Source organism: Trichechus manatus, unplaced genomic scaffold, assembly GCF_000243295.1.
Source record: "Trichechus manatus latirostris isolate Lorelei unplaced genomic scaffold, TriManLat1.0 scaffold00035, whole genome shotgun sequence".
Classification (NCBI taxonomy): domain Eukaryota; kingdom Metazoa; phylum Chordata; class Mammalia; order Sirenia; family Trichechidae; genus Trichechus; species Trichechus manatus.
Window position 1 is genome coordinate 18,814,870 of NW_004443971.1, and position 24,965 is coordinate 18,839,834.

Genomic DNA, 24,965 nt, shown 5'->3' on the forward strand with positions numbered 1-24,965 from the left:
ATGAGAGACTATTTTGTTCTGTAGGCCTTCATCTTAGGTAAGAATAGCAGTACGGTTGGAGGAGCGTGGTCGATGTCACTGAACTGTGCATGTAGAGGTTTTCGAGATGGTGTATCTTTGGCTATGTGTATTTTCACCAGAAAAAAGGTTGAGAAGTGAGAGGGTTGATATGTTGTGGGGTTGTTGACCAATGTCATAAAACAACATGTGTACTACTGTTTCATGAGAGACTATTTGTTCTGTGGGCCTTCACCTGAAGTGCTATAGAAAATTTTAAAAATTAAAAAAAAAATCGTTTAACCTGTTAAACATGTTTTTTGTTCATGGGAAGCCCTTCCATTTTATAACTAACGTTTTGTGAGTAGCTACTATGTGCCAGGCACTAAGCACTGTGCCATCTACTAGAGAAACAGAAACGAATCAAAAATGTTCTCTCCTCTCGAAAACATTCCCAAATACATGGAGGCTCTTCACTGTGCTGTGAAAAAAAATAATTACAGGGCATTAATGGAGTAAAATTACAGGGTATTGTGAGGCACAATTATAGGGTATTGTGGGGCATGGCAGTCATTCCCATTTTGAGATAAAACTCAACTCCTTATCAATTTTACCCTTTGTCCTAGGTTTTTTGTTTTTTTTTTTCATTTGTTTCTTCATGTACTACTTTATTCATTCAATCATTCTGTCATAGGGCAAACATTAAACAAAGTCACCTACAATATGACCAAACCTTATGGGACCCTACATGATACTCAGTATATTGACAGGGTACTGCCAGAAATCCAGGCCAGATTCAGAAGAGGATGTGGAACCAGGGATATAATTGCTGAAGTCAGATGGATCCTAGCTAAAAGCAGAGAAAGATGTTTACCTGTGTTTAACTATGCAAAGGCATTCGACTGTGTGGATCATAACAAATTATGGATAACATTACAAAGAATGGGAATTCCAGAACACTTAATTGTGCTCGTGAGGAACCTGTACATAGATCAAGGGGCAGTTGTTCAAACAGAACAAGGGGATACCGCGTGGTTTAAAGTCAGGAAAGGTGTGTGTCATGGTTGTAACCTTTCATCAAACCTGTTCAATCTGTATGCTAAGCAAATAATCTGAGAAGCTGGACTATACGAAGAACAGGGCATCAGGACTGGAGGAAGACTCATTAACAACTGTTATGCAGATGACACAACCTTGCTTGCTGAAAGTGAAGAAGACTTGAAGCACTTACCGATGAAGATCAGAGACCGCAGCCTTCAGTATGGACTACCACCTCAGCATAAGGAAGACAAAAATCCTCACAGCTGGACCAATAAGCAACATCAAGATAAACACAGAAAAGATTGAAGTTGTCAAGGATTTCATTTTACTTGGATCCACAGTCAATACCCATGGAGGCAGCAGTCAAGAAATCAAAAGACGCATTGCATTGGGCAAATCTGCTGCAAAAGACCTCTTTAAAGTGTTGAAAAGCAAACATGTCACCTTGAAGACTAAGGTGCGCCTGACCCAAGCCATGGTATTTTCAATCGCGTCATATGCACACAAAAGCTGAACAATGAATAAGGAAGACCAAAAGAAGAATTGATGCCTTTCAATTGTGGTGTTGGCGAAAAATATCGAATATACCATGGACTGCCAAAAGAATGAATCAATCTGTCTAGGAAGAAGTACAACCAGAATGCTCCTTAGAAGCAAGGATGGCGAGACTATGTATTACATACTTTGGACATGTTGTCAGGAGGGATCAGTCCCTGGAGAAGGACATCAAGTACAGCGTCATCGAAAAAAGGAAGAGCCTCAACAAGATAGACTGACACAGTGGCTGCAACGAGTTCAAGCATAATGATTGTGAGCATGGCACAAGACCAGGCAGTGTTTTGTTTTGTAGTACATAGGGTCACTATGAATCGGAACTGACTTGGCGGCACCCAACAATAATAACAACAACACATGATAATTTAAGGAGCTTAACCACTCAGTTGCTAAATGAAAGGTCGGCTGTTCCAACATACCTAGTGGCTCCACAGGAGAAAAAGCCTGGAGATCTGCTCATATCAAGATTATAGCCTAGGAAACCCTATGGGGCAGTTCTACTCTGTCTATAGGGTCGCTATGAGTCGGAATCGACTCGATGGCACACAACAACAACAACAACAACACAGGATAATCTACAGATATTTTCAATTTCAAGTCTTTTAAGGAAAAATAAAAGTGGGAATAGACACATTAAAATGAAAACAAAAAGACATATCAAAATAAAACCAAAATATAATTACCAAATAAAGGGCGACAATTTGCCATGCTATTCATTTGTAAGAGGCTTTTTTTTTTTGTTATTGAAATTAATTTATAATTGTCACTGTGACTCTTACAAAGCATCGCTTCTCATACATTCAGTGGATATTAGCAATATTTTTTAGTTATTTAACTTTAAGTAAGAGTTTCATTTAAAAGGGGAGGGATCTTCAAAATTGCCTATGCTTTTCTAAGAAATTTCTTTTTTTGTAAAAATTGACACACCAAAATAGTTTTTAACATCTAAGAAATAGCACTCCTTCCTCTCCCATACACTTAAGAGACCATTCTTCTCCTGATGCAGACTTGTCAATCTCAGTGGTAAAATATAGCTTCATCACTATGAACGCTATCACAGAATCCATATACTTCAAATCTGACTGGGAATTCCATCTTCTGTCTGCACAATAACTTGACAAATATTAGCGTGAACTGCTAAGGCAGTGTGACAACCGCATGCTGAGAGCAAAGTCTCACTAATGTGTTTTGGCATGCAGGTTTGTAATCACACATTTACATATGCAATGACCTACATTTGCATGTCAGATCACACACTGTTGTGGTTTATTAACACTGGGCACCTCCCTGTGCTTGGCGGCCAGAGTGGCGAGAGAGGGCCAGAGGGCGGTGTTTTCTGGCAGTTGAGGGATGAACTGCCACTAAGGATTAGGTTGATAGGCCTGAGCATTAGACACTTCATTAGACGTAATCTGTTTAACAGTGGGCAGTGTATGTAAACTTCACAGCCCATTTGCGGCACCTTTTTCCCCCCATGGCCTTTCTTCAAAGGGCAGTGTGGGTGAGTGACAGCTTGTCTCATCCGCTTCCATGTCCTGTCACCCAGTGTAGACGTGGAGAGCTGACACGAGAAAGAAGCATAGCTGCACATTTCCAACTACCCTTGGGTCTCTCTGCTACGCTGCAATTTGTATCAAAATAAGCTTGTGTAGGATAAGGTCTCCTTTAGGAGATCATCAGACAGGTGATACATATACAGGCAGTCCCCAGATTACATTCCTAAATCTGTCTTTACGTCAAATTTGTATGTAAAAGTCAGAACAGTTAGGTACGGTTTGTATCTAATGTCAGTTAGTCAAAGGTTTGTCTTAGTATATAGTATACAGTCATGTGCCACATAACATCTGCTCGGGCAATGTCTGACTGCAAATATGTCTGTCGTCCAGCATGAGCCTTCTGGGGGATGCCTACCCACCCCTCCTGGTGCTCAACAGCTTTGGCCCCATGGCATGCCTGTGAAGCTTATGGCCACTATGTTCCAGAACCTGTTCCCCTTCATCAACGTGCACAAGGTAAACCTGAACACCATCAAGTGAGACCTCCTCATCATCCAACTCCCAGGAGCTGGACTTCTGCCATCATAGCATCAAAGTCTTTCCTGTGAGCACAAGTTGCGGGATGAAGACATTTCTCCAGGAGAAGTTCCCTGACACCTGAGCCGTCTGTAGGATATCAGCGAGCTGCTGACCATGGGCGCAGGGCTCTCAGAGCAAGATGGAGCACAACATTACAGAGCTGCCCCAGGCTCTCGCCGGGCATGGCAACATGAGGGTCCAGCAGGGTGCCCTGCGGCTCACTGAGATCAGTCCTGGATGATGCTGCAGCTCATCAAGATTCAGGAGAGTCAAAGACCAGACTTAATGGTCTGACAGAGACTGGATGAACCCCTGAAACTACGGCCCCTGGACACTCTGGTACCCAGAACTGAAATCATTCCCAAAGCCCACTCTTTAGACAAAGGTTAGATGGGACTATAAAACAAAAAATAACATACATGAGGAGTGCGCTTCTTAGTTCAGTCAGATACAGGAGACCAACTGGGTGGCTCCTGTCCAGAGGCAGGGTGGTCAGAGTGAGAAGGCAGGGACAGGAACTACTTGATTGGACACAGGGAACCCAGGGTGGAAAGGGGGAGTGTGCTGTCACATTGTGGGGACTGCAACCAATGTCACAAAATAATATGTGTATTAATTTTTGTATGAGAAATTAACTTGAGCTGTAAACTTTCACCTAAAGCACAATAAAAATATTTTTAAAAAAGACCCAAGAGAGTGTCAGGGAGGGGAACATTCTGTTCCACAGTTTCATGCACAAGATGGAGGAGGAGATGCAGACCATCCTGGTGGCCACGGAGGAGAGGCTGAGGCTGAAGGCCCAGACAGGACCAGCAGGCCCACAACGGGCAGCACAAGTGGGAGCAGCGAGAGGCCCACAAGAAGAGCCTGGCAGGCATGAAGAGAGCACAGGCAGAGGCCAGTGGGGGCAGTGAAGTCAAGGACCTGGGGTCCCTACCAGGGGCTGGCTGACCTGAGGAGGAAGGGGGATGAAGCTGAGTATTTCCACCAGGTGGTGGGTGAGGAGCCTGAGGAGGACATGCTCCCTGGACTGACCAAGCGGAGACAGCCCGCCAGACCTCCATGCAAGAAGCAGCAGGTAAAGGATCGGAGGCCAGGTGGTGACCTGAGGCCTCCAAAGCCCAAGGGCAGGCCCATCGGGGCCCAGGCCAACCTGGGAGGCTGCCTGGGGTGTGTGCAGGGCCGGGCACAGCCACATAAGAGAGCAGCCCAAACCTGAGCCCTAGCAAGGCCGACAGAATTTCCCAGACTGGGGCTAAGAGACACTGCCCTGGGACTCCCACCCGGCTCTGGGATAGTCTTTGGTTTCCTTTTATAAAGGAGCTGCTTCCCTAACTCCACTCCCACCCTGAGCTGCACCAGGTGGTTTCTGAACCTGAGATGAGCCATGTAAAGGTTCTTCAACATTTTAGAGAATAAAAACCTACTTACTCTGTTTCTTCCACTGCAAAATGAGGATAGTGATGTCTTGCCTGCAACAGAAGGTTCTTAATAACATTACTTTCACACCTAGCCATGAGTCTCATCTACCAGCCACATCATATATACCCCAACTGCACCAGGAGTTCTGGCTTCTCCACTGCTTTACATGTGCTTGTTCTCATGCCTTCTGAATAACCTCTTTTTCCTTCACCACCTGGCACACTTTGGCTCATCTTTGAGATTCAGCTCCATTGTCAGTTCTTCTAAGGAATCATCTTAGAATTTGTTTCCACAGCAATTGACAACAGTCATTCAACTCAATAAACAGTTGTAGAAATACAGGCACTGTGCTAGGTTCTGCATCACACAGTTTTGTTTTGTTTTGTTTTTTAATTATATTTTACTCTGTTTTCGGTGAAAGTTTACACAGCAAATTAGGCTCCCATTTGACAATTTCTACACAAACTGTTTAGTGACATTAGTTACATTTTTTACAATGTGTCAACATTCTCATTAATTGCATTCTGGTTTTTCCATTTCTAGTATTCTAGTTTCTCTGCCCCCTTTGTCTTCCCATCTTTGCCTTTTGGTCTCCTGTATACAGTTTTTAATGAAGCACTATACTCATGCATAATATCCTTTATTTTGTGTGCCAATCTGTTATTTTGCTAAAAGGTGACCTCAGGGGATAGTTTCAGTTCAAGGTTTAATGAGTCACACTGAATTGTAATGATTAGTTCATATATATATATTTCTCCTTCTGTATACTGAGCTTCTCAAAGGCAGAGACCAAATTTTATTTATCTTTGTATCCAGATGCCATGAAGGCCGTCTGATGTGAAGTAGACAGTAAACATTTACTCAACGAGTTAATGTATCTGAAAGAACTTAATGAATGTAAAAGGCTTCAAATACATAGTGTATGGCTGCAATTACTGATAAGTATACAGGCTGTAAGTATACACTAGTGGGAAAGCAGTATACTGTAGTTAAAAGAACCTTACCTAGAAAGTAAGGCATCTGCCTCTGCCATTAATAGCATCCCAACAGATGAATCCAGGAAATTCCCTTTAATCCCACTGTTCAAGGAGATGTTAGTAATAAATCATGTCCCTGTTAGAGCGATGTGGGATATATTGAACACAGTGCTTCAAATCAGTCTTCCTCCCAAACCTGACCCAGGCATGTCATTTCCAAAGGAATCCACTGGATTTTCGTATACCCCAACAGAAAAGGCACAGGTTCTGGAATAGGTCAGCAAGGCCTGGGCTCAAATCCCAGTTCTGATGTTCAATATCTTTCCTTGCAGGGCAAGTTATCCAAATCTTCGTTCCTACTTCTATAAAACAGGAGTAAGCCTACCTCAGAGAATTGTATTTGAGTGAATTAAATATAGAGTCAAGCACACAGCAAGTGCTCAATGACTTCTAAGACTTTTCCTTCCTCAAGAGTGCCAGCAAAAACACTTTTCTACCACCCTACTCTTATAACAAGGCTCTTCTGTTTGTAGACCCTCCTTTACATCCTCTAATTTTTAAGTTTCTACCTCAATTTTCTTTTCTATTCCCTCTTTCTCTGGGCCACAGTTGGGAGTCTGTCCCTTCTCTATCTGTCGCTAGACTTCCAAGTATCACCCAATCCTAGACTCTACACTGCAACTGGGATACCCCATTTATCATGTGGATTATCTTCTTGATTCATGAATAGAAATGATTTTATATATATATGTATATATATATATATAATCCTTTGATTATAAGGCTACCTGACTGATAATACAGTATATCTAACTATAGTTATTCTGTCCAAAGTCCTTTTAATAATTATTGGGGAATACTTAGTACATAAAACCATATTTGGTGGCAGTTAGGTTATATGGTTGGAATGTGCTCAACACACAGTTAAAAATCACAGGTAAAATGAAGAGGAGAATAACTGTGGCAGGCCCCATAAACCCTATAAGTTTGAAACTGCATACTTTTCGTGACAAAAGAAAACTGACAGAAGGCAAGGCTAGTTCAGCACACAGAGTCTTCTGAAATTACTAAACAAAGCCTGTATACCCCTTATAATTATTTTCAAACAAATTCAGTTTTGCAAGAAGCTTCAAAATATAACTAATTAACATGGACAACGTAACTATAAGCCTACACAGGTTGCTTTTTAATATTACTTTATTTCTTAATTACTAACTATAAGACACACAGAAATCCTCACTTAAAAGGCATAATTAAAACTGATCCTGGAAGTAATTTTATCACATTTTTTGTGGTAATTTATGTTTAGATCCTTGAGGTATCTGAATCTATATACTAACAGATCATGCTATAAAAGCATTCTGAAATCTCAGAAACATAAAATAAGCATTCAAAATCACATATGACAACTAAGAAATGAAAACACCAGAATGAATGAACATTTATATGACACCCTAGGTGTTCTGGTTTCTCCCTAACAGATCTCGTGTTGATCTGAATGTACTCTAATCACATAACACCAGATCTTGCTAACTAATTGGGATTCACTTCTACACGTCAGTCTGTGTTTACTGCTTCCTTCACGCAAAAAACTTTTCATTTCAAAATAAAATCCACTCTATTCTGCCCCTGGCGCTTATCCTCACAGGTGGAGACTCTTTATACAATTAATAATATCCTAGGACTAAGTCAATTTGCTTTAAATTTCAAGGCAAGAACACTTACTGAGCAATAAGATAATTCAGGATAACATCATGACGAGAATTCTCTCTGGGGAAATTAGAAGAGTCACAGCATGGACTCAAAAGACTCTTCAGAGAGAAAATTATGTCCTGATAATTCCTGGAGGTATTGTTATCAATGATCTAACATACAAGCCAGTATGAATTATAATATTTAACACCATTAATAAGGTTTTCATTGTTATTCCAAACTCAACTCTTGCTGGTGATTTTCATGTTACCACTTACTTACATTAATAAATTACTTTAAATTTCATATTATTAGCTTTCTCCAAACTTTAAAAATCACAGAACTTCAAATGCCCTTCAATTTTACTTAGCAATAAAGCTCATGCTATGATCTTTTTTGTCAGTCACCTCCAAACTACACAAACTAGAAAATCCTTTCTGACAATTTCTAACACAACTCTTGTCATATGTTATTTCCTAGAAACTTCATTGGAAACCCAAAAACACCATATGTGCCAGTAAAGCCTAATTATTCATGCCTCCCATTGGAAAAATTATCTCCCTAAAATTTCTTGAACTGTTTAGAAAGTAACTTATTCCCAAATATTCCTGTGTTGGAGGCTTACACCAGTTTGAACAATATACCACTAATCATTATAACTGGCTTTCTATCAAACAAAGGAGGAAATTCATCACAGCATAAGAAAAAAGAGTGACCAAATATAACCAATTATCTTATTAAACATCATCGTTGTTGTTAGTTGCTGTCAAGTCAATTCTGACTCATGGAAACCCTATGTGTGCAGAGTGTAACTACTCTATAGGGTTTTCAAGGCTGTGACCTTTCAGAAGCAGATCACCAGGCCTGTCTTCCAAGGTGCTTCTGGGTGGGGTTCAAACTGCCAGCCTTCCAGCTAGTAGTCTAGTGCTTAATTGCGCCACTCGGGGACTCTATGTTTTAAGGCCCTGATATATGTAGCATCCAATTACAACTAATTACATTACCTAGCATAATAATTACATCCAAATGATATAACTAAAAATGCTGATTACCTCTCCCAGTTTATTGTGAGCAGGATAATTAATTTATAGCAAAGATACTCCCATCTCCCCCACTCCTCCACGAACACCACCAACTATACCTGGTAAAATTAAATATGGAGAGAAAAAGTTTATCAAGAGAGAGAGACAGAGACAGAAAGAGCAGGAGGTTTTTTTAATTTATTCATTTGTTACACAAATATTAATTGAGAATCTATTATGTGCCAGACACCATATTAATATATTATTTGATAGACAGCGGAGCCCTGGTAGCACAGTGGTTAAGAGCTTGGCTGCTAACCAAAAGGTCAGCAGTTCAAATCCACCAACCATTCCTTGGAAACCCTATGGGGCAGGTCTACTCTATCCTACAAGGTGGCTATGTATCAGAATCAACTCAAGGGCAAGGGGCTGGGTTGGTTTTAGATTATGTGCCAGACACCACATTAATATATTATTTGACAGGTAATAGAAAATAAAGACAGACAGGGAAATGTGCTCATGGAGCTTACATTCTAGTGGGGAGGGGCAGTGTGGAAGGAAGTATAAATACTAAACACATAATACACAAGACCATAAACAAATACATAACAGTATCTAATATTTCCTCTGTGAATTTAAGTAACATGTAGAAAAATAAAATAGGGTAATATGATAGAAAACGAGTGGATGTCTATTTCAGATTGGGTAATTTAGGGATGATGTTGCTGAGGAGGTGACATCCATGCTGAGATTAAAAGACAAGAAGGAAAAGAAAGAGCAGCTATAGCAGAAAGAACAGCTGGAGAAAATATCTTAAGGAAGGAATAGCTTGATGTATTCAAGGAACAGTAAAAAAAAAAAAAAAAAAAAAAAACCTATGGCTGAAGTATGGTGGGGAAAGTGGACAGTGTAAAGGAATGAGGTTAAAGAGGTAAGCACAGTCGAAATCACATAGTGCTTTGAAAACAAGAGTAGAGGTTTGGGTTTTAAGCAGGTGAGTACTGTAATATGTTCCGATACACATGTTACAATGATAACTCATGATGCTGTGTGGAGAAGGGTTTGGGGAAAGGGACGTTTAGAACAAGAGTTGACAGAGGAGACTGTCGTCTATAGAAGGCTACAGAGAGGTAATGAACTCGGCCTGGGAAGTAATATGGAGATTTGGAGAGGCAGATGGAACCAGGATATGATCTGGAGGAAAAGCCAAAGGACTTTCTGATCAACGGAATACGGGGAGTGAGGGACAGGGAGAAATCAATGATGACTCATAGATTTTTGGCTTGAGCACCTAGATGGAAAGTGATGCTATTTACTGGGATAAACCAGGCTAAAGGAGAAGGTGTTTGGGCAGAAGTTAGGTAATAAAATGCAGTAAAAAAAAAAAAAAAAAAAAAAAATGTTATATAGAATAAAGCAATGGGTAGAGAAACCTGTGGGCCAAGACAATCTGGCACACATTGCCACTGCCATCATCATTGTTGACCTCATTGTCATCATCACCATCATCATTACTAACATTTAATGAGTGTTAACTATATGCCAAGCATCATGCTAAAAGCATGGTAAAAACTATTATTCTTCTCATTTACTGATAACAAAACTGAGGCCTATAGACATTAAATAACTTGCCCTCTATCACATAGCTAGTGAGAAGAAGAACCCTTGATCCCAAACAATCAGAAGCTCACATCCTAAACCACCACACTAAGCACAGGCCTGTCCTTCTGCTTTCCTCCCAGTTCCTCTACATATTCCTCCCCAGAAATGCTGGTGTTCCGCAGGGTAGTATTGTCAGCCTTCTATTCTCAATTTGCTCACTCATTCTGTGCAATCTGACTCATCGGGATCAAGCTGATGAATATAAAATTTCACTCTGGTCCAGCCCCCCTTCTAAGCTGAATTTCAATTGGAACAATGATCTTAAGAAGTTTAAAATTGTTCTCCTTCTATTCTCTTCCTCAATTAATGCTATCATTATCCACTCACCTGCCCTTACTCACATCCATATTTGGGCACCAAGCTTTATTAAATGTTCCTTCAAAATATTGCTCAAGTTTGTCCTCCCCTCTCCATTGTCAAAGTCTTGGTCTAGTCTGCAACATACACAGCCTCCATGCCTCAAGAATTACCCTTCTTCAATTCATTCCCCAGTCTGTTGCTAGAAAGCTTGTCCTATAATGCCACACCCAATAGCATGAAAGTCAAACTCTCTGGCATATTATAAAAAGTCTCTACAGTTTCATGTCTCATCACTCTTAACCTGATATGCATCTTGTTTCCAGCAATCTGACATGACTCGCCATTGTTAAAATAAGCCATGTTCTCTCGACCTTATGTCCTTTTATACATGCTATTTCCTCTGTCTGGAAAACCTTTCATCATGACCTGGTAAACTAACTCATCCTTTAAGACTTCGTTGAAAAGTCACAGTAACTGTTAAGCCTTCCATGACCTCCACAGGTAGAGCTGGTCAATGTCGCTTGTGTGATGACCAGGCAGAATCCAGATGTCAGATGATCATTTTTTCAGCTTTGGATAAAAAGAAATACCACATCCTATTATTTCTTCTCATAGTAGAGCTTATCAAAATGCTGTCGGTTTTTCCCAGTTTACTATTTAATTATCCTACTATTTCAAATATTAAATGCCATTAAAATATGTAGAAACTTACTTTCTTTAACACTAAGATAGACTACTACTCCCTTGAAAATATATTTCATTTCAGAGATAAAGACTTTCTGGAGTTGGCCCACTTCAAATCAGCTGCTAACCTGACTTGCAAATCACAATAAATTTGTCATCTGAGGTAACCCATTTACAGCAAGCTCCAAAAAAAGACATGTTACCGGGTATTTTCACAGCATTATTGGGAAATCAACGTTTCTTTTCCTCATTTAGACTTCAAAATCAGTCAAAAATAAATGATTTAGTTAATGGGCATATCATTTGCTAACATGCTGAGAAATATCAGTGGACAAAAGCCACTTTACCCTCAATTAAAATTATCCAATTTGGTAACAGGGATTGCCGGGTGAATTAAGGTAAAATGAGTAAGATTTTCAAATCCTAACAAAAGAATTGCAACATATTTTACTGAAAACAAATTCGTGTCACTCGGTCTTAAAGTTTTGGAGATTTGATCTTCAATTATAAACAACAAAAATGAGGGAAAAACATAAGTAGGAAGAAGAGAATCATTCAACCCTACCAGGTTCAAAAGGTGAAGGAAGAGTATAAACGACTGCCTTAACTGTATATGTCACTTTATCAAATACAAAACCAAAGATCTATGGCAAGTGTGACACGTGACATCAGATGCAATCATAAAACTATTCATATACTGATCATCACTCCCATGTACACGTAACCAATCTAACTAATAGTGCAAGATATTTTAAGCTAATGAAAAGAGCAATAGGGTAGAATGGACACAGGAGAGGGAAATAACGGTTTCTTTTTTTTTTTGAGACTGAAGACTCTTGTAGGGAATCTCTACATAATTCTATGCAAGTCCAATAATGTCACAGGAAGTTAATAATAAAGAACTGTATGGAATTTCTAACATAAAGCAAGAGAAAATGGGGAGAATGTGAAGAGCACCACTGAGTATCAAAAATTTAATCAGTTCACAACACCAAAGAATAGTTTATAGTGGTTTTTTTTTTTGCCATGAGTCCTCTAAAATATTATGAACAGTGTTCTCTGTCAACTAAAGAAATAAGTGACTAACAACTATGGTCCACCAGTGAGGGGAGCGCACGAAGTCCTGTGGGCACAGCATTCCTTACTGTGAAGGCGGTGCCTGCCCACGCGCCCACTTAACTGGTTCTAAAGTTAATGTCGTGTTAGACCGACCGGAGACTCTCGTCATCCCCTCCTAGATATCCTGTCATAACTCTTCCAGAAACTTCTCCTGAATCTACCTGTACTCCTGTACTGAATGAGAAACCAGTGAAAAAAAATACATAATTAAATCTATTTTATGTAAATATAGCTCAGGAAAAAAGAAGGAATATTTATCAAAATTTCTAAATTTGGGAAATACTTGTTTTATGAATATTTTAGTGAGAATACTAGGTAAAATACAACCATAATCATAAGAAAAGGTCATAATATTCACATGAAAATGATATAAAGGAAAACAAAGTATAAAGGTATCCTAAATACATCCACCACTTGTCTGTCTGTTTGTCGTACTGTGGTGGCTTGTGTGTTGCTGTAATGCAAATACCAGTAGGGTCACCCATGGGGGACAAGTTTCAGTGGAGCTTCGAGACTAAGACAGACAAGGAAGAAGGATCTAATAATTTACTTCTAAAAAAAAAATTTTTGCCAGTGAAAACCGTATAAATAGCAGCATAGCACTCTCTGATATAGTGCCAGAAGATGAGCCCCTCAGGTTGGAAGACACTCAAAATACGACTGGGGAAGAGCTGCCTCCTCAAAGTAGAGTTGACCTTAATGATGTAGATAGAGTAAAAAGATTCCAGGACCTTCATTCGCAACAATTGTGAGGATGGTGCAGGACCGAGCGGTGTTTCGTTCTGTTGTACATGGGGTCACTAAGATTCAGAACAACCTCCCTGGCACCTAACAACAACAAACCTGAAATAACACAACTGACTTTTAACAAACATACTAGAAAGCATCCATTCAATGTTGTTCTTCAGAACAGCTACCATGGGAGGCTATGTACTTACTCCAAGAGGGTTTCCACGACTCAAAATATGTTTCAAACTCCTTTAGATTTTAATCAGAGCTAAGAGGTAAGCTGTGAGTTGGAATTGACTTGATGGCAATGAGTTTGGTTTTTTTTTTTTGTTTAAGAGGTGAGGAGACCAGTTACAACGCTGCTGCAATCATCTAGGCATGAAATGACAATAAACAATCTAGGGTCATGGCAATCGAAACACAGAGAATTAGCAGACTCAACAGCAATTTCCACTGCCGTCAAGTCAATTGCAGCGACCCTATAGGACAGAGCAGAACTATCCCAGAGGGTTTCCAAGGCTGTAATCTTTATGGAAGCAGACTGCCACATCTTTCTCCTCCAGAGCAGCCAGTGAGTTCGAATCACCAACCTTTTTGGTTAACAGCAAAGCGTTTAACCACTGCGCCACCAGAACTCCTCAATAGCAATTTAGGGAGTAAAATCAAGAGATCGTGAAAGGTGCCTAAACACTGGGTATGACATTCCCTTGTTTCTGGTTGGGGCAACTAGATGGATGACAGTAATAGTCCCAAGCAAAAGTACAACCTTGGGCAGAATACAATAAATTTTACCTCGAAGACTGAGAGTTTGAGGTGCCTATAAAGAGTCATGGCAACTGAGGAGATGAGACTGGTCAGGAAAAGTACGTGGTGCTTTCTCTGTGGAAGCTAAAAAAAACTAGTTTGGAGTAAAACAGATCAGAAGATTTTAAGCAGATGAGAGACATGATTTGACTGAAATGGATCACTGGGCTAGGAACAGACTGAGGTGAAGGCAAAGAGATCAATGGGAAAGTTATCCCAAAAAGATAGGTGAGCAATAACTTTGATCAAAGTGATAGCAGTGGAGGAGATAAGAAGTGTTCTAAATACATTTTAAAGATAGAGCCTATGGGATCTGCTGGCAGATTGCATATTAGATGACAGAGATGGAAGGAAGTCAGGGATGGCTCTAAGGGTTTTAGCCTCAGGAACTAGAAGGATGGACATGCCACTAACAGATAGAGAAGAATGTGGGTATGGTTTTGGTGAAATATTTAGAGTTTAGTTTTGGCCATGTTAAATTGGAGACATCTATGGAGCCCTGGTGGCACAGTGGTTAAGAACTCAGCTGCTAACCATAAGGTCAGCAGTTCGAATCCACCAGACGCTCCTTGGAAACCCTATGGGGCAGTTCTACTCTGTTCTATAGGGTCGCTACAGGTCGGAATCAACTTGACGGCAGTGGAGTTTATTACACATACAAATGTTATCCAGTAGGCAATTGAAAAAGAGTCTGGAATTCATGGCACAGGTTCAGGATAAGACATAAATTTGAAAGTCACCAGCATATAGATCACATTTAGGATAAAGAGACTAGAAAAGATTATCAAGTAAGGGATATGGATAGAAAAGAGGTTCAAGGTCTGGGCCTTGGGGCACACACAATCATTAAGAGGTCCAGGACATGAGGAGAAAACAGCAAATTAGAGATCAGTAAGACATGAGAAAAATACGGTTCCTAGAAGCCAAGTGAAGACTATGCTTCAAAGAGAAGAGTATGGTCAACTCTTATCAAATACAGTTGCTAAGGCAAGCAATATGAGGCCTGAGAACTGACCCCTAGACTAAGCAACATGAGGTAATGGGAATCTTGACAAGAACAGTTTAGGTGGGGAGGGGGATCTTAATTAAAGTAGATTTAAGAGAGTGAAAGGAGAAATGGGAGACAGAAGTACAGATAAATATTTCTAGGAATTTTGCTGTATAAGGGAGCAGTGAAATAACATTAACAGCTACAGAGAAGAGTGACTTCAAAACCTATATTTTAGGTTGTTTTGCTGTTTAAGATAAGAAAAATAATGACACATTAGTATGCTGATGGGAATTTCCCAGTAGAATCAGTAGACCCAGGAGGTTAACTGAATAGGAGAGGAGATGAAATCTGGTACACATGGGGCAGCTGGCCTTTGAGAGGAGTGTGGACAGTTCATCTGGTAACAACAGGAAAGGCGGACTATGCGAGTACAGATTCTGGGAGGAGGATATTGCAGGAATCTGTGGACGTTCTCTTCTGATTGCTTCAGTTTTCTCGGTGAAAAACGAAGCAAAGTCGTCAGCTGAGAATGAGGAGGTGTTGGGGGTTTGAGGAGAGAGAAGATATGAAACAGTCATTAAGGAAAGCAAGGAGTGAATGGACTAAGGATATGATTGCTGAGCAATGTTAGGTTTACCTGAGGTTCACGGGAATGAATTTAAACTATGGCAAGAGTCTTTCCTCAAAACAGCAACTGTTCATTCAACATCAATAACGTTACTCAGTGAGGTGAACTGTTAAAAGGAGAATTTAACATCTAAATTTCTATAAAGACTTCCCAAAATAGAAGCTCTACTTAATGCCATATGACAAGCACCTTAATAAAAATCAGTTTTTCAAAAGTAAGCCAAATGAAGACTCACACAGAAAGTAATTCTGGAAGATAAGCTCCAGAGAGAGGAAAGTAATATAGTTATCGAGTCCAAAAGCCTGACTCACTCAATGGAGTCCACCGGGGGCTACCTTCTCTCTGGCCCCCAATGTCCCCTGACTGGTACCCTAAACAAACTACAAGGTAATCTTCATCTACACCTCATCTCCTCATACTTGCTTTGTAAAGATTCAAAAACACAAATGGATTATAGTTTGCATTGCCATAAAGCTTAAAGGAGTGGTCAGTCTACTTCACTGGTTGGGGTGGAAGGCTCCAGGACAAGATTTTCATACCTTCCAAGCTGTAAAAATAAGGAATGTCTATTTTTCTACCTGTAACCCTGGGATTCCTCTCCTCTTTCACAGATCACCAAAGCAACACTAAATATCTTCAAATTTACAAAAAATACTAAACCTAAGCCTCTGATGATTATTACAATTAAAATTAATCCTCCTCCTAATCACTCCCAGAAATTCTTAGAATTGCACTCTGATTACATTTAAGTTTATGATAAAAGGTGAACATACCATAGCCCTCTTCACTCAACTTCTATAAATCAAAATACTCACAAAATGTTACTTAAAAATCTCCACTATTTAAAATTAGTCTCATAGTAAAAAGTAAATATTTTGCTATTTCTGTCATTACCTTTTAAAGTCTGTGTTAAAAAAAAAAAAAAAAAAATCAGTCAAATCCATTGTTCCACAAGTAACAGTCCAAAGGCAATGAAAATATATAGCTAAGAAAACCCACTGCCATCAAGTAGAATCCAACTCATAGGAACCCTTACAGGACAGAGCAGAACTGCCCTGTAGGGTTTCCAAGGAGTAGCTCGTGGATTCGAACTGCTGACCTTTTGGTTAGCAGCTGAGCTCTTAACCACTACACCACAGGGCTCCATAAGAATCTAGTCAAAATATCCTTTCAGTACCTTTTAGACTTCAGTGGAAGGAAGGAAGAAAGGAAGGAAGGAAGGAAGGAAGAGAGAGAGGGAGGGAAGGAGGAAGAAAAAATTTCTTCCCTAAGTTCGAGAGAAAGACAGCAAAGCAAAAAAAAAATTAATAAAGATACATAAATCTAACCCTCTAAAGCTTTTAAAATAAAAAAAGGAACACATAGTGTACTAAAAATAAGACCACATATTACGCATCATGGGGTTAGAGTATTCATCTTGGAACAAGAAAAAGAAAGGCTATGCCAAGAATATACATCACTCATCATTATAACAGGGAATTGGTATTTGACACTTGGAAAGCTGACTTCCTTAGTTGTCTGTTTATGTCCAGACTTATATTAGCATTACAAAAGTGAAAGAAGTCACTGGGCTAACCATACGTTGCCATATCACCCCCATTATTCAGGCCAATGGTGTGGAACAAAACAAAAGGAGGATGTCAACCCTGAGCAGAGGCCGTCCTTTCCCAGTCTTTTAAAATAATGCTACTGATAGCAGTAACATTTTTCAAAGACTTAATAAGCAGTAACACCTATAAGCTCTTGTCAGGTAATCTTTCTTTCACTGTCTCACACCACGAGTCTGAATGTAGAAGAGGAGGAAAAAAAAAAAAAATCATTCTCCCTTCCTCCACAAGCCACAAGGCAGCTAGAACCTGGGATGACACTTGCCTATTTCCAACAGGGAAAGAAGTCCACCCACACACGAGCAGCAGCAGGAAGCATAAACGAAAGGAACAGTGTGAAAAGAAATGCAGAACGACTCATATAATTCTGAAATTTATACTGTGTGGCAACCTAGCGTCTCATAGGAAAACAATTACTTTCATTCTTGCCTCCTACCGCCGCTCCGACCTTTCCTGGTTGGTGAGTCAGTATGAGGCAAATATGAAAGTGCTTATTTTTTTCCTTTGAAGCACAAGACTGTTCAAAACTGTGAATTTCAAAATCATAACACGAACTACCTAATTTTTAGAGGTGTTTCTTTTACTGCCTTCACTGGTGACAATGAAATACGAAACAAGAGTGCGTGCGTGCGTGCGTGTGTGTGTGTGTGTGTGTGTGTGTTGTATAACAGTGGCATTAAGCTATGTCTGTATATGATAGAAAGAAGTTATTTATTATAATCTTGATAATCTAATTTATGACCATAACACAAAACATAAGTGGTAGGTTTAAAAAACAAAAAACTACCATCTTGAAATTAAAATACTGTCCTTACTTTAAGCTAAAAGATCTTTTTACTCAATACACAGAAATCAGCAGGTATGAGGAAGAAAGGCAATTTAACACTGTAATTAGGTTTAAATTAGGAGTAATTAAATTTAACTTAAATTAGGGCTAATGTAAGGAGTTGCAGGTTGGTTTCAATTACGTGTCCTTACTGAGCCTCGGCTACATTTGAGAAACTGAAGCACCACAGGCATACCAAAGTAAGTATGACACAGTCCTTTCCCTCAAGGAGATTTTAACCTAACAGGAAAGATAAGGAAAATGTCCATATAAAAATGATACAAAAGTGTCAGAAATACAAGAAATAAGATACAAAGAATGTACCATCCAGTTTCCAAGGAAAGGGAAGATCAGTCATTTTTAGATGGTCTTTAAGGGTGGACAGGATTTCAAAAATTGGAGAGAAAGATGGAGCAGGCAAAATAAGAGAAGTCACAGAAGCAGAAAACAGCATTTTTTGGGCAGTATTTTTCTGAACTATGCTTCTGAGAGAAGTCAATACAAAAAACCAAGAGCCAAACCCATTGCAGCCAAGTCAATTCTGACTCATAGCAACCCTATAAGACATAGTAGAACTGCCACACAGGGTTTCTAAGGCTGTAAATCATTACGGAAGCAGACTCCCACATCTTTCTCCCAGAATGGCTGATGGGTTTGAACCACCAACCTTTTGGTTAGGAGCCAAGTGCTTTAACCACTGTGCCACCAGGGCTCCTGAGAAGTCAACAGATGCTCTACAAAAAAAAAAGGGGTTCCATAATCAAATAAGTTTGGAAAACACTACATGCTATATTGCCCTCTTTGAAATTCACAGTGCACATCAGTACAGGAAAGGCTCTGAAGGAGTACTACAGTAAAGTCACTGTCACCCCATGTCTCCCAAGCCTACGCTGACTACAGAACTCGTCTGAAAGAGTATCAGTTCTTCAAACAATTTAGAAATACTGGTCTAAGTAAAATTGGGAAAACAAGGCTAGCAGAGTAAATTTTAGACATATTATAGAATGCCTCAAACAACAAGCTGAGAAATACAGTCTGTATGAACAACAAAAATGGGCTGCCTCAACATAGGGGCATTTGTTATTTTTAAAATGTCATTATATTGAGCTTCATGACAGGCATTCATACTGAATGCAGGGTGCTAAATGATGAATTAATAAGCTGTGCACATTTTTTACTGAAACATTCTTTTTACTTCATTTATGTTACAAGAAATGAGCAACTACGTAACAGGAGAAAGATACTATGAGAAAGAGCAGAATGTAATAATTACAGAAAGTAACTGTAGACAAGGCAGGATCAGCTGATCAAATCAGAGGCTGGCACAAAAAATACAGGCACTCCCACAACCTGGGTGTAACCTCAGGTTCTTTTCTTCTCCCTAAGCCTAATATTTGGAAACGCTGGTGGTGTAGTGGTTAAGAGCTATATAGGGCTACTAATCAAAAGGTTGACAGTTTGAATCCACCAGGCGTGCCCTGCAAACTCTATGCAGCAGTTCTACTCTGTTGTTATAAGTGAGAATCGACTCGACGGAAAAGGGTTTGGTTTTTGGTTTTAAGCATAATATTAACCCTCAAGGTCTATGTTGTTGGTGGTGTTATGTGCCATCAAGTCGATTCCGACTCATAGCAACCCTACAAGACAGAGTAGAACTGTCCCATAGGGTTTCCAAGAAGCAGCTGGTAGATTCAAACTGCTGACCTTTTGGTTAGCAAGTAGCCTGATCTCTTAATCACTTCGCCACCAGGGCTCCACAGGCAAGACAGGATCAGCTGGTCAAATCAGAGGCCGGCACAAAAAAATGCAGATACTCCCAAAGCTGCCTTTTTTTCCCCTTCATGTTTGTACATGAGAATTAAGTACCACAAAACAATATTTTAAAACAAAGACAATTCTGATTAAAACCTGGAAAGTCATAATAAATATTTTTTTAGCTACTTTATTTCCTAAAGGAAATGTAAATGTACTACTTCCTTCCTCACACATACTTAAAATAGATTTATGCCAGCCTTAATTAGAACAAATTACCTGCGGCTGGAACTGAGGAACAGCTGTCCCTTGCATTCCTTGTGATTGCTCATCCATTGTCTGAAGCAACAGGAACTTTAGAATTCTGCAAAAAATGTACAGGTGAAGGTTAAACAATGTAATCATCACCAATTCATGGTGCTCATCATATGCCTGATACTTGCATTGAAATATCAGAGATTTACCTGATGCTTCAAAATTTATTATGATATCCCACTTATTTCTGCCATTTGCTAAATCCAAGCTGTTTAGCTCAAATATTCACTGACTCAAGCATTTCCACTTTTCCGAAGTAGCATTATGTGCTTAAACATTCCACCTGTCTATTTCCCAAAGATGAAATTCTCTCTTCTCCATTATGCCTTACACAGGCATAGGTCAAAGAAAGTCCCTTTACCCTGCCCAATACAAGAAGATAATTGCCTTGGTAACCTTCCTATAATCATGTTCAATGTTTTACGTACTTAAAATGCACCTCATCTTCACATTTCAAAAATGTCAGTATTTTTATTTTGTTTCTCCAACTGTAATGCTTACTATCATTTTTAGGTTTACATCTAAAAGGCCAACCCTCATATGAGGGTGTTTACTGTTTTATGCATATTTTGCTTGTAATTATAAAACATTTATCTATTAATTCAGTAAACATATGCTGAAGATCAATTACATGCCAGGAACTGAATAATATGCACAGAATTCACATTTAAATGAGGCACAGCCCTTGATTTTCACAAGCCACTTTTGCACTGATTTTAATACAAACACCAAGCGTTTCTACTAGGTGAGACGGATCACTTCTGAGTGGCCTTTCTAGCCATGGTCTTATAATTCTTACCCAAGTGATTGGGCGGGACGGTGTGACAGAGTAATTATGCCCACCAAAAGGATTGGTCAGTCTTGCCATCTTGCTGGACTTGAAATGAGCCACCCCAGAGGTGGGAAAGAGAGAGGATCCCACCACCATCAAGGAAGAACAGCCAGGAGCAGAGAGTGTACCTTTTGGAACTGGCATCCCTGCTCTGAGAAGCTGAGAGACAGCGAGATGTAACACTGAAGGCAGTGAGAAGCGGAGGCAGTAGGATACTGCATGGTGGGCTTCCTGGCCCAGAGACAGAGAAAGCTGAGTGCCTTTGGGGAGAGGCTAGAGAGAGGTGTGCCTGTGAGCACAGCTGGGAAAAGGCTGTCCTGATGGAAGAACTGTATCCTGAGCGTTTGGGAGCCTGAATTGTAACTGTTACTTGCCTAATAAACCCCATAATCATGAATATTGTCTGTGAGTTCTGTGTGGCCACTGCAATGAATTACCAAACCCAGCATAGAAGCAGAAAGCGCCGCAGGAGAGACGGTTGGTGTCAGAATTGGTAAAGACGGTAGAGAGAGGAGGCATGTCTGACCTCCCCCTCGTAAGAATCAGCCTTGGGCTGTTGATCTTGATTCTCCTTCCCCCTTGTGAAGTCAGAGGAGGTTAGACCTTGTGCCCACACCATTTTTACATTCTAGGTTCTTTATAAGTGTTATTTTATAACTAAAATCTTGTGGGTCAATAAAAGCTGCCTCTTGTACTGTCACATATCTGGTTATATCGGCACTGATGAGTCCCCATCTTCACATTCATCAATATCTATAGACATGGAGGCAACAAAAAGTAGTAATATTTCTTCTTTCAAGCCCCTGAGGCATTATATTTAAAATAAACTTTATGTAGCAATTGCCAGGAGTCCCTGGGTGGTGCAACCTCTTAATAAGGAAAGGTTGGAGGTTCAAGTCTACCGAGAAGTGCCTTGGAAGAATGGTCTGGCAATCTACTTCCAAAAAGTCAGCCACTGAAACTCTACATAGCACAGTTCTACACCGACACACGTGAGGTCGCCATGAATCGCAATCAATCTGACGGCTACTGGTTAGAGACCAATTTGGGAAGAACTGACGTCTTACAATATTGGGTCTTCAAATTCATGAACACAGTAGCTCTCATTTATTAGTTTTTTTTCATTTCTTTCAGCAATGCTTTTCAGTGTACTAGTCTGTCACATCTTTTTTCAGATTTTTTCCTAAGTAATTTACATTTTTTGATACTATTATAAATGATATTTTAAGAAATTTCTATTTTGGATTGTTTTTTGTTAGTGTAGAGAAATAAAATTTATTTCTGTATAGTGATCTTCTGTAGATTCCAGTAGATTTTATACATACATTTTATTTCTTATTCTTGCCTTGCTGCAATGGCTCCAACTTCCAGTACAATAAACAAAGTGGTGAGAGCAGACATCCTGTTCTTGTTCCTCATCTTAAGGGGAAAGTATTCAGTTTTTTACCATTAAGTGTAATATTAGCTGTACATTTTCGTAGATGTCCTTTATAAGGTAGAGAAAGTCCCCTCTATTCTTACTTTGCTTCAAGCTTTTATAAATAACGGATGCTGGATTTCTGTCAAATGCTTTTTCTGTGTCTACTGAGATAATGATATGATTTTTTTCCTTTAGTTGGTTAAAATGTTGAATTACAATGATTCATTTTCAAATGTTAAACCAGCCTTGCATTCCTATGATAAACCCCACTTGGTCATGATGTATTATCTTTTTTATATGTGTATTATCAATTAGATTTTATATAGTGTTGGATTCAAGGAGGGGAGAAAGAAGAAGGGCAGAGAGAATCCTAGTAGTGAATTGAATTAACTTTTAGTGCAAAATCTAAATCATTAAAATCACCATTTTCCACAGACAGTTTCAAGAGACTCTCCATGAGAAAAGGGATATGATAAGTAAATAGCAACAAAATTTTCTTTGCATAATATCTAACACAGATCCATGTGTCATTAGATTCTTAATGCTATTACAGAATAGGAATACATAAATGTTTACATATTGATTTACTACCATAAATGAAGCAATAACACATTTTGATATATTAAATATGTATTCAGTCTTCTAGATGACAAATTCAATGTGGCAGGGACCCACCAGTGTCATTGCAGCAAGCATCCTCAGTTCTTAGGTCGGTGCTTGACACAAAATAGGTGGATTAATGAATATTTAATGAATGAATGTATGTCTGTCATAAAAACATGAAATACTGCTACAGTTTAGTAACTATAAAGTTAATTATGAGGAAAATTATCATCAAATTCAACAAATCTGGCAACCAATTTGCAGTCAAAACACAGGCTGCCCAGAGAAGGTACTGCCTGAGTTGGATTTTAAATAATGAATAGTAATCAACATGGTTTACATGAGCTAGGGAGGAGAGGCATTCTGGAAAGAGAACATAATATGTCAAAATACCCAAAAGCAAAGCACAGCATCTTGTAAGTAGCTTTAAATTAAAGTTGATAGGCAGTGAAGGGTGAGGAAGTTTGTAGCAGAACATCAGGCTTAAAAACATACACAGGTGTCAGATGATGAAAAAAACTTTTGTGATATTTACTTCGTCCAGGGAGCTAATGCCGGGTTTCAAGCAGCTGAGAAAGATAAGGTCACTATTTTTAAAAGACAATCTTTCTAGCAATGTGATAGGGGAAACAGGGTGGGGGTGGGGGGGAGAGATAACCACAAGCAAGAAGACCAGTTAAGCTACTGAACAGTCCAGCTAAGAGTTATAAGGACCCTCACCAATGTCCTCTTACTCGACCTCTATCTAACAGCTTTCAACACAACAGACTATCTCACTGTCCTAAATTTATCTGTGATCCCACATTCTCCTGGCTTTTCTCCTACATTATAGCTACTCTTTCTCGGGTTCCCTTTTTTATCTAACTTATATATGTTTAGAGTGTTCCAAGACTTGAATCTCAATTTCAATCTCTTGCTGTTTCTCCTTCCCTTCCCTGCCCCCTTCTCTCTTTTTAACCTACATTCTTTCTTCAAGTCATCCCACCAGGCCCCATGTCTTTACGTACCATCCTTAAGTGATTACTCCAAAATCTCTGTCTCCACCCCAGGCATCTGCCCTGAGCTCTGAGCTGTTATGCTCCTACATCCAACCACCTGACATCTCCACATGAACAGAAAATTCCATATCCCATCCTCCCACAAAACCTGCTCCTCCTTCAGTCTTCATTATCTCTTTACATGTATCATCATCTACTCAGTCTAGCCCCACAGTTATTTTGGGTCTCCAGACCACTTTATCTGAGGAGCCCAAACATCTTTTGTTTATATGCATTATCTATCAATATTTCCCATATTAGAAATTAAAACTGAGAAAATTTTAAGTACATATTAATTCATTTACAAAAAGCAATAAACCCATTATATGTTTTTATATAATATATTTTTATTAAAAATAACTACATTTTCCCAAAAAATTAGTAAGAAAAGGGACACTGTTTTACATTTTGCAAATTTCTTTAATGTCTGGCTTCATAAAAGCAGTTTCTGCATTAAATATGTTGAGATATGTTATTTTGGTTCAAGTAAATGAAGAAAATCTGGTCTTATACAAATATATACTTGGAAAAGAGAAGAGTATTTTAAAAGCATTTTCATATTTCTGTGGATATCCTTCTCTGATACTATACCAAACTTGATAGGTGGTAGGGTCTCAAAGTTAGCTGCAAACTGGAATCTCAAATCACATCAATGAACTTTTGTACTCTGTTACATTAAAAACAATAGTCTATTTTGCCCTTTGAAGAGATCTTGTACTCATTCATGATTTTTAACACCAGGTACTTGGTCATCCGGAAAATTCTGGTTCACTTAGTTACGCAGATCTTCCCCATGTTGATCATTTCATTAAACAATATTAGAAAATCACATTCATTAATATCACCATTGATGTCATTAGAAAAGTCTTTAAATA

At 39.2% G+C, this 24,965-nt stretch overlaps 1 protein-coding gene across 5 annotated transcripts in view; it reads right to left on the reverse strand.

Annotated features, from left to right (window-relative positions):
* Window positions 1–24,965, reverse strand: part of NEK7 (NIMA related kinase 7) — a 183,499-nt gene that overhangs the window by 80,050 nt on the left and 78,484 nt on the right. For all 5 annotated transcript variants that reach the window (XR_002823935.1, XM_004375322.2, XM_004375321.2 and 2 more), the window contains exon 2: window positions 20,163–20,247. Coding sequence is in view for 4 of the 5 variants with exons in the window: in XM_004375322.2 (XP_004375379.1) it covers window positions 20,163–20,219 (57 nt within the window). In the remaining variant the exon portion in view is untranslated. The remainder of the gene's footprint in view (window positions 1–20,162; window positions 20,248–24,965) is intronic.